General features: G+C 48.1%; 2 protein-coding genes across 2 annotated transcripts; both read right to left on the bottom strand.

Annotated features, from left to right (window-relative positions):
- Positions 1–2206: 2206 nt before the first annotated feature.
- Positions 2207–3408, bottom strand: LOC125533811 (uncharacterized). The gene has a single exon (XM_048697154.2). The coding sequence runs from the start codon at positions 2989–2991 to the stop codon at positions 2461–2463; it is 531 nt and encodes a 176-aa protein (XP_048553111.1). The 5' UTR covers positions 2992–3408; the 3' UTR covers positions 2207–2460.
- Positions 3409–8220: 4812 nt separating this feature from the next.
- LOC125537577 (uncharacterized) lies at positions 8221–8799 on the bottom strand. The gene has a single exon (XM_048700892.2). It carries the CDS (start codon positions 8797–8799, stop codon positions 8221–8223), a length of 579 nt encoding a protein of 192 aa, XP_048556849.2.
- Positions 8800–10892: the final 2093 nt, after the last annotated feature.

The raw sequence follows: 10892 nt of genomic DNA, 5'->3' as shown, positions 1-10892 counted from the left end.
GGGGGGTTCCGGTAACCTCCCGGTACTCCGGTAAAATCCCGATTTCACCCGGAACACTTCCGGTATCCAAACATAGGCTTCCAATATATCAATCTTTATGTCTCGACCATTTCGAGACTCCTCGTCATGTCCGTGATCACATCCGGGACTCCGAACAAACTTCGGTACATCAAAATGTATAAACTCATAATATAACTGTCATCGTAACCTTAAGCGTGCGGACCCTACGGGTTCGAGAACAATGTAGACATGACCGAGACATGTCTCCGGTCAATAACCAATAGCGGAACCTGGATGCTCATATTGGCTCCTACATATTCTACGAAGATCTTTATCGGTCAGACCGCATAACAACATACGTTGTTCCCTTTGTCATCGGTATGTTACTTGCCCGAGATTCGATCGTCGGTATTCCAAATACCTAGTTCAATCTCGTTACCGGCAAGTCTCTTTACTCGTTCTGTAATACATCATCCCGCAACTAACTCATTGGTTGCAGTGCTTGCAAGGCTTAAGTGATGTGCATTACCGAGAGGGCCCAGAGATACCTCTCCGACAATCGGAGTGACAAATCCTAATCTCGAAATACGCCAACCCAACATGTACCTTTGGAGACACCTGTAGAGCTCCTTTATAATCACCCAGTTACGTTGTGACGTTTGGTAGCACACAAAGTGTTCCTCTGGTAAAGGGGAGTTGCATAATCTCATAGTCATAGGAACATGTATAAGTCATGAAGAAAGCAATAGCAACATACTAAACGATCGGGTGCTAAGCTAGTGAAATGGGTCATGTCAATCAGATCATTCACTTAATGATGTGATCTCGTTAATCAAATAACAACTACTTGTTTATGGTTAGGAAACATAACCATCTTTGATTAACGAGCTAGTCAAGTAGAGGCATACTAGTGACACTTTGTTTGTCTATGTATTCACACATGTATTATGTTTCCGGTTAATACAATTCTAGCATGAATAATAAACATTTATCATGATATAAGGAAATGAATAATAACTTTATTATTGCCTCTAGGGCATATTTCCTTCAATATTGGCTCCTACATATTCTACGAAGATCTTTATCGGTCAGACCGCATAACAACATACGTTGTTCCCTTTGTCATCGGTATGTTACTTGCCCGAGATTCGATCGTCGGTATTCCAAATACCTAGTTCAATCTCGTTACCGGCAAGTCTCTTTACTCGTTCTGTAATACATCATCCCGCAGCTAACTCATTGATTGCAGTGCTTGCAAGGCTTAAGTGATGTGCATTACCGAGAGGGCCCAGAGATACCTCTCCGACAATCGGAGTGACAAATCCTAATCTCGAAATACGCCAACCCAACATGTACCTTTGGAGACACCTGTGGAGCTCCTTTATAATCACCCAGTTACGTTGTGACGTTTGGTACCACACAAAGTGTTCCTCTGGTAAACGGGAGTTGCATAATCTCATAGTCATAGGAACATGTATAAGTCATGAAGAAAGCAATAGCAACATACTAAACGATCGGGTGCTAAGCTAGTGGAATGGGTCATGTCAATCAGATCATTCACTTAATGATGTGATCCCGTTAATCAAATAACAACTACTTATTTATGGTTAGGAAACATAACCATCTTTGATTAACGAGCTAGTCAAGTAGAGGCATACTAGTGACACTTTGTTTGTCTATGTATTCACACATGTATTATGTTTTCGGTTAATACAATTCTAGCATGAATAATAAACATTTATCATGATATAAGGAAATAAATAATAACTTTATTATTGCCTCTAGGGCATATTTCCTTCACTATATTCGTGAATCAACAATGCTAGACCTACGTACTGATTCATACGTAACTAATGTAATGGCTTCGGTTGAAAGAAATAAGGGGGAGGGGACCCACCCAGTTGAAATCAGGGGGCGGAGAGGTTATAGTTAGGAAATTTACGTAAGAGTTTGTAGGTTTTCTTCGTAGGTGTAGCATTTTTGTTTGTGAATATAATGATGATTGTCTCTTTTCTTGCGGGGAAGATAACGATGATTAGTTACACGTCGATTCCATGCAGTTGAAGCCGAGCAACGTTAAGAAATTAAATCATCGATAACAACGTGTCAACACGGATGCAGCTTCGTACCCAACAATTCCAGAAGATAGAACAGTGCACTGGACTGGACTGGACTTGACGGACACGCAGGACACATTGCCAGCCCATCTCAAATTCTCAATGGGCCAATCTTTTATTGTGATCACTGATCCGATCTCTTCCCTAAACACGGACGGTACTGCTCCATATATTTTCTCACCAGGAGTTGGTCAAATAATTTCGTGCGTGCCCATTGATTAGCACAGGTACTGCTCGGTGGTTAGTCGTCCTGATCGCGAACAGCCCGCGATCGGCCTGCTGCACCAAGTACCATCGACGCTGAAATGACAAAACTGCCCCTCGTGCAGGTACGGATGGAGAACTAGCCGCTGAACCGGGCCCTGGCACTGGCGAGCAGCCCCCCGCGCTGACGAGGCAGCAGGCTGGACCGGCACAGCGGGCACGTCGCCTCGCCGACGTCGATCCACCGGTCGATGCAGCCTCTGTGGAAGGCGTGGGCGCAGTTGCCCAGCGGCCGCACCTCGTCCGTCGGCTCCAGCCGCTCCAGGCACACCCTGCACGTGCTCGCGTCGCCGCCGTCGTCCTCCTCCTCGTCCTCGTGGCGACCCGGCCTCTTAGACGTCGACGATCGGGACCGCTCCGCCAGGTGCGCGGCGAACTCGACGGGGGGCAGCCGCCGCTTCACCGTCTCCGGAAGCGCGCCGTCCCGGTTGGGACGGCGGCGAGGGCCGCTGATGAGCGCCGCGTGCTCCTCGGGGGTGTAGGGGAACTCGTAGAGGCCGAGGAGGCAGAGGATGAGCACGAAGGCCAGCGCGGTGGCGTGGAGGAACCTGAACACGGCGGCGATAGGCCGGGGCACCGCGTTGCAGTAGCACACCAGCGGGAAGGTCATCGCGCACGCGCGGCCGGACTTCCGGCGGGCGGGCGAGAGCACTTGGCTTGGCTGCCGCCGGAGCGCAACGGGCAGCAGCGAGCCAACCAGGTGGCGTCTCGGCTTCAGAAGGCTTCAGAAGGCAAAACGCGAGTTGGTACACCAGCGGCGCGTGTATACGCTGAAGAGGAGGGAAAAGCGGCTTGTTTTATCGTGTCCGGCGAGGTGCGCGCGCGTGGTGTCGACCGGGGTCCGGGAAATGGACCGGAAAGGGCGTGCCGTTGCGGCGTGGCTGTCGCGCGCTCGAGGATTTCGTGTGGGCAGCGTCGTCGCGGGCTGACCGGCCGGCTCTCATCTCTCATGTCGCGGGCTCACGGCTCCGCGTGTCCATCAGTGTGGTGCGGGGTCACTGTGACTCCTCTCTCCACTGTCCTCTCTCTCTCGGCACGCCAACCGCGAACAGGATTTGAGGGTGTTCCGTCGTCTGGGCACGTGCGCGTTGGATGATTTGGTGAAAGGAAACCGGTGGCTGGAACACCGTCCTGTTTCCGGTTGGGGCAAACCGCGTGCTGCACAGAGTACTCACAAGTTTAGCATGATCCGAGCTTAGGTTTGGCATGTCGTGCGTGCGATGTCACACAGGTTTGGCGCCCGGCCGGCAACGTTCGCATGTATACCACGACCATACTCCATAGGCCAGCTTCGTCAGGGACTCCGTTTCCTTCTGCCCTTTTCACATCTTTCGGCAGCTTATCTAATTTGCGAGCGTCCACGTGTGGTCTTGTGGCCACTCTATGGTGCTCTGTGCAATTCTTCAACGCGTTGAATCTCTTTTTTTGGCGGGGGAAAGCGTTGAATCTTAATCTATACTCAATGGATAGATGATTACCATACCTATTACTAACATACAATCAATCACATGAATGATGTTACTCATATTTAAGAAATATTTTCCCCAACCATGTCGAAGAACTGCATGTGATCATATTTAAAAAGAACTAGTTAACCGGTTTCGCTTCGCTTTCCCCTTCCTGTAAGGGGCGAAACTGCCTGCGGTCGCTTCGGCGACGGGAGGGGTGGGGAATCGCGGCGCCTCGTGTTGGGCTTGTGCATACGGTAGGATTTAGGGTTTCGAGCGCTGGCGTTTGGATAGTGGAGGTAGAGGCATGGCGAATATCTCTACCTCAACTCGCTCCCCATCCCAGCGATTCGGCCGTCGACGCGTTGGAGGTCCGCTCTTCTCGCCGGTTAGCGGTGAGATTTTGTATTTGGTCGGCGTTCGTTTGCCTTTGTGTTATATGGCCGCAGTATCAAATTTTTCTTCGACCAGATCCCTTCCGATGGGGGGCTCTCCTTGCCGGCCTTTGATCTGGGTCGATGGTTGTCGTGCAGGAGCGACACCGGTTCCGTTGCCTTCTTTGTCGATGGCGAGGAAGGCGTGATGGTGCTTTCGGTGGTGCGTCATTTCGACTCGGTATACTTCATCTATTTTGATTTGTCATTCTTATGTATAAGGCACTTCTTAGTTATGGTGCAATAATTGTTCCATGATTTCGTTATTATTTAAACTACTAGAGTATTATACAGTGACTCTCGTTTGTTCTGAAGTGGTTCATGCTAGCAATTGCCACCATAGCACGGTCAAGTGCATGTACAATATTGCACCACCAAAAATAAAAATGGAGACTGCCAATTATTTAGATATTAGTAAAAAGGAAAATTGCAAAATTAAATTATTGAGTTTTTATTTATGATTAAATTCCATTGGTAACTCTAGGCGTGACAAAAATCTTACTACTTCACCCGATCCACATCTGTATCAAATCTAAGACAAGTAATATGGATTGGAGGGAGTACCACATTTCCCGTTAGTTCTGACCTGGTACATATTTTATCATTTTCTCCAAACTAAGGTTGATTCATATGACAATATAACATGGCATCTGACTAGGCAGACGACTCATGCCCGCATTCGCTAGAGATGTATCTTCTATACCACTATATAGTGTACGAGTAATAGACCATATGAACCGTTGGATCCTCACCATCGGATGGCTCTCATTAATTGTTTCTGAATTGAATAAATCGTTGCAGCACACATGCCGTTGGATTTGTCAATCCTACGGCCAGAACTTCAGGGATTCGCCGGTGAGCCACGGTCTGACCAAAGCTCTAGAACTTTCGTACAGCTGGAGCTAACCAGATTGCTACTGTACGCGCATGTGACTATGGTACAACAACGCACTGGGAGAAAGAGCTTTAAATTGATTTCTACATCTATCTAGCAAGATTGTAGGAGCAGCACCGTAGCATCAACTGTTGCATGCATGCATGCATCATACATGCATTTCCTCCTCTTCTTTTTAAATGCAAAAAGAGCATGACAATGGGGAGACCAGTTAGAATGGACACAGACGTGCAAATAAACACAGCACAATGGGGAGACCAGTTAGTATTTCTTTCTATTTGGTTGAACTGACTGTTGTAAGTCTATTTGTGAACACACTTGGGCTGAGTGCACAAGAAAACATAAGTGAAACTTTTGGCATGACACCAGGAGCAGATAATTAACATGACACAAAGTTATACTAAACCAGCAACAATTAATATGGATCGGAGGGAGTACATTAGATATAATGTTTTCCTTTCTTCCAACATTTTCATTTTGAGTTCGAAAACTAAATGATTTCAATTCGCCTCAAGAGCCTGTTTCCAAAAAATAATTGTGATTTTGCACTAGAATTTTAACATTCCATTTTAGTTACCACATAGCATGATAATTTGGTATTGCACTGTAAGTTTTACGTGCGAAGCACGTGCAAATTATTAGTCTAGTATGGCACATGAGTAGTGTGAGCTGATTAACACAAATTCATAGATTTTTTTGCAAATATAAATTCATAGAAGTTGACCGGGTTTTATGAAACTTAAGAGAATTTTATGAAACTTACAGAATCTTCCATCCGCTACCGCCAGGTGAGTTAACCAACATAGCCGTCGCCCCATCCTATCATGAACGCGATAGAGAGCACGACACCCCCGCCGGCGCGCTCTTCGTCGGATCTGGTCGCCGCTACCTTGTGCAAGTGGAGTGTCGTCGTCTATGCCGGCTACACCTTCGTCTTCTCCTGGAACGCCAAGCTGAATGACTCCTCCTCTTCTCCCCCTTGGCAGCCGATCTACTTCCCCATCATCGTGATCGAGCGAAAAAGTTTTTTGTACCCGAAACGATAGAACATGGCTGCACTGTAATTTTTATAAATTAAAAAATTATAGTTTATGCATCGTGGCTCAAGGTGAGCCAACTTAGACCATAAAGTTCTAGCTTTCTTACAGACAAGGCCAAAAAATTGCAACAAAGACCATAAAATTGTAGGTTTCTTACAAACAATGTCAAAATTTGAACAAGTCATGGCTAGAAATTTTGGCAGCATAACGCGTTGAAAAGAATCCAAATTAACAAAAATGGTTTGGTGTTGTTCATTCAAAAATTCATTCATGCACTCCAAATGCAAGTCAGTCAATACATTGGATGAAACACCACAAACTAAAAAAATATCCTCATGGATGAATCTAACAGCTTCCGCAACATCCGTCCTTGTGTTGTCATTCTTCTTTTGTTTGAATGAATGGTCACATCACAAGCACCGACTCACTGTTTGCGGCAGGGGCATCCCTGAAAGCATGTATTGAAGCTGTTGTTGCATCAAAGGTGGTACTTGAATATTTTGTGGAGGACCAAGCCAGACAGCGTGTCCATGCATCTGCATGGTAGGGTATTGATCAACAAGTCGTGGCGGCAGCCTAACATGTTGCATCTGTCCTGAGACATTCCCGGTGGCAGAAGGCCGTGGCACATGTGCCCCAACACCACTGTTTTGAATCCTTTGCGTTGGTGGAGCAGTTGCAAGCATTGTGTGTGACCTATGCTTCCGAGATACTGGGTTGTCCGCTGCAAGCAACCTCTCTGCCAACATATAACAACAGAGTTAATAAAACTATGTGTGAAGGAGGAAAGTCACAAGTTAAGAAAAAGTAGTAATAATAAGATCTTCAGATCAAGACAACCGTCTACAACATATAGGAAGCGATGGTAGTAAAGAACTAAAAATGCCTGCTGACGAGGCAGCAGGCTGGACCAGCACAAGGTGAGCCAACTTAGACCATAAAGTTCTAGCTTTCTTACAAACAAGGCCAAAAATTTGCAACAAAGACCATAAAGTTGTAGGTTTCTTACAAACAATGTCAAAATTTGAACAAGTCATGGCTAGAAATTTTGGCAGCATAACGCGTTGAAAAGAATCCAAATTAACAAAAATGGTTTGGTGTTGTTCATTCAAAAATTCATTCATGCACTCCAAGTGCAAGTCAGTCAATACATTGGATGAAACACCACAAACTAAAAAAATATCCTCATGGATGAATCTAACAACTTCCGCAGCATCCGTCCTTGTGTTGTCATTCTTCTTTTGTTTGAATGAATGGTCACATCACAGGCATCGACTCACTGTTTGCGGTAGGGGCATCCCTGGAAGCCAGTATTGAAGTTGTTGTTGCATCAAAGGTGGTACTTGAATATTTTGTGGAGGACCAGGCCAGGCAGCGTGTCCATGCATCTGCATGGTAGGGTATTGACCAACAAGTCGCGGCGGCAGCCTAACATATTGCATCTGTCCTGAGACACTCCCGGTGGCAGAAGGCCGTGGCATAGGTGCCCCAACACCACCGTTTTGAAGCCTTTGCGTTGGTGGAGCAGTTGCAAGCATTGTGTGTGGCCTATGCTTCCGAGATACTGGGTTGTCCGCTGCAAGCAACCCCTCTTCAAAAACAGCAAAGAAATATTGAAAATTGAATTTTTAATTTTGGAATATTTTATTTGCAAGATTATTTATTTTATTGCGGAGTTTCTTAGTACTAAAAATGTATTTTCAAAACTTTAATTTTAGGCCATAAAAATGTTCACAATGTCATACATAAGGCCATATAATTATGTGATTTTTTCTGGAATTTTTTTAGGATTTTATTAATTATAGTTTTTGTGTTTTTATTACTTCTTGAAAAAACTTTTGGACCGACCTGACCGGGCCGGCCCAGCTCGCCAGCCAGGCCGCAGCCCAGTCCAACGCGCAGCTCGTCCCCGACCCCGAGCGGAGTCCGCCGCCCGCACGTCGCCCACCGTCGCCGTGCCCGACTCCGACTCCGCCTCGCCTTGCCCCCTCCTTTACGCAAGCCGCCGCCCTCCCCTGGCTTTTAAATAGCGCCGTCCCGGGCCCCGTCTCTCCTCCTCACAGGCCGTCGCCGCCGCTCCGCGTAGCCGCCACCGTTCCACCACGCCGTTGTTGGTACCGTCGGGGTGCGGCACAACGGGCAAGTGCCGGCGGCCTCGCCGCTGCCGATCCAAGAGTCGATGCAGGCGGCGTGGAACGCATGCGAGCAGTTGCACAACTCCGCGACGAGCTGCCCTCCCACGTCGAGCGCCGCCAAGCAAATCGCGCAGATGCCCACGCTCCCGTCGTCGTCCTCGGCTCCCTCCACATCCGCCGGCGCAACCCGCCGTCGTCTGTACTGTGGCGCCGTCCATGAAGACGAACGGTTCGCCTTCGGCGGCGAGCTGGACTGCCAGAACGCTGCCTCCATGAGGCGCTCCATCGGCGCAGTGTCGACGAGCTCGCTCCAAGGCTCACCGGGCAGCATCTCGCCTTCGAACGAGGCGATGCCGAGGCGGTCCAGGACGACCGCCGCGACGAAGCGGACGCAGTGGAGGAGGTGGTGCAGGGCCAAGAGATACCGTCGCAGCACAAGATCGTAGCCGTGGCAGGAATGGGCCATGGTCATGGTGGTTAATGATCAGCTACGCTTGCGCTGCGCCTACTAATTTGCAACAGGGCTCGGCCTTATAAATCGTCGCCTAGCAAGTACGTACGTTTGGTGCTCTACAATGCATCAAAGTCTGAAATAAACCTTGAGATTATAGAGGCCGACGCAAATGAATCATCATCTCTAAATCCCTGAAGTCCATACCCTGACCTCTCTGATCCCGGTCTATCCTAATAATCTAGACAGAAACTGAAGGGTGGGCTTAAAGCCTGTATCATGCAAATATCTGTTGGGTTGGGCTTGCAAGTGGCTGAGTTGAGCCTTGAAACTAGTAGTAAAAAACTTTTTTACAGTGCTGGAGGGGAGGGGGGGGGGGGGGGGGGGGGCTCAAGCCTGTTAAAGCCCTCCTAGTAGATTCGCCCCTGATCCTAACCATCGATATGTTTGGCGCACGTGGAAAAGCATAATCCTGACCAGGAACTCACTTCTCTGATAGCTATAGAGAACTAGTTTTGTGTGCTAGCTATCTCCACCCGGGCGCGCTACTAGATGCGTCCATGCAAGATGGATCTCTACGGCCGTCATGTCTACACGCCGGACAACCTCCGGCCTTGCGGGCTGCCGCAGCTGTAGGGGTCTAGCGTCCAGCCCCATGCATGTGCGTCACCTCCTTTGCTGGTGATTTTCCTAAACCAATCCTTGAAGAAACTACGAGGCCTGGTTTTGCTTATGTGTTATATGCTTCTACCATGGACAGGTGCAAATTTTCCTAATGATTGATGTGCTTCAGCAAGAAGGTCGTTCTCTGCTTGCCACTCTCCTCTACACTGCTTCAGGCGCTCCTCTTCCTCCTCGGCTCGCATTCGTGTCGTGTGTGTTATGGCCACTAGAAGAAATCGATAGCTTTGTATTGGTGGCTGTAGGTAGCTATACATCACAAGTTTTGTACGTGCGTGTTGCCCCTCATGGCATGGCATCGGAAGAAAAACTGAGCCAACTCGCGCATGTTGCTCGCACCCAAAAGTAATCAACGAGTTGATGCATTACATTGGCGGCAGTAGTGATCAAGATCAGAGGCCAACAGGCATGGCGGCGGGACTACTCCGCCATGAAGTTTGACTTGTTGACATTCCTTGTCGAGTACAAGAGCAGTGTTGTGAACCGTGGAGCGGCTCATGGTCACCGCCCTGTGGCGAACACGCTCATCAGCATAACCTCCAGGGACGTGCCCAACAATGCGGCGACCAGCGTCGGGACTAACTTAGTACTCACATATCCCGTTGAATCTCGCAGAGGAAGCAACATGCGAACAACGCCCACCTTCAAGGCTTTAGCGGAACCGCCCGTTTTTTAAGTGTGAACCGCCTGTTTTGGATCACAGCCGCCGTCTTCTCGCCCTTCCCGGCTTGTTCCGGACTGCTTAGGTGCAGCATGCTGCTAAGGAGCTCGTCCGAACTGCCATCGATCGCCGCTGCACCACATCGATCAGCTGGTGCTTGGCATCGTGCGGATGGATCGGCTGGGGAGTAAATCTGTGACGAACAGAATGAGGAAGGAGATGCACATGAGAAGTAGGCCCATGTAGTAAGTGACACTTGAAATCAATCCCGTCTGGGATCGGGCCTTTCCTATCACACCAAACAGATTTTATTCATGCAGGGGTTTGGATTGATTGGGATGTGTAAATATGGGGTACGAACTTCAGGGATTTGAAGGTGAGCGTTTATTTGCGTCGGCCTCTATAATCTCAGGGTTTATTTCAAACTTCACCCATGCATCAAGGGGGTTGAAAGTTGGGTGGCTCACAATTTCACAATTGGTAGGTGCCAAGATATTTTCCTCAGGAAAAGTCATGGTAAGTAGGGAGCGCCCATGCAGTGGCACTCTCACTTGGGACAACGTCAGCTCATCTTCTTCGTGTACAGCCTCTCGTCCTAAACCTCCCTCCAACGCCCCGGAGTGAACGGTAAAAAAAAACGGTTTTGCTAGAACTTATCTAGCTGAGTTCTAGTTATGTCTTATTCACCTTTATAGTCATTAGATATAATGTATAAGATGCGTGTGTGCTGACATGGGTTGATACTCCTTTCTATCTGTTTTCGTTT

Source organism: Triticum urartu, chromosome 2A (assembly GCF_056163025.1).
Source record: "Triticum urartu cultivar PI428250 chromosome 2A, HENAU_Tu73, whole genome shotgun sequence".
NCBI classification, from domain to species: Eukaryota; Viridiplantae; Streptophyta; class Magnoliopsida; order Poales; family Poaceae; genus Triticum; species Triticum urartu.
The sequence above is the reverse complement of the archived record's forward strand: the minus strand, read 5'-3'. Positions and strand labels throughout refer to the sequence as shown.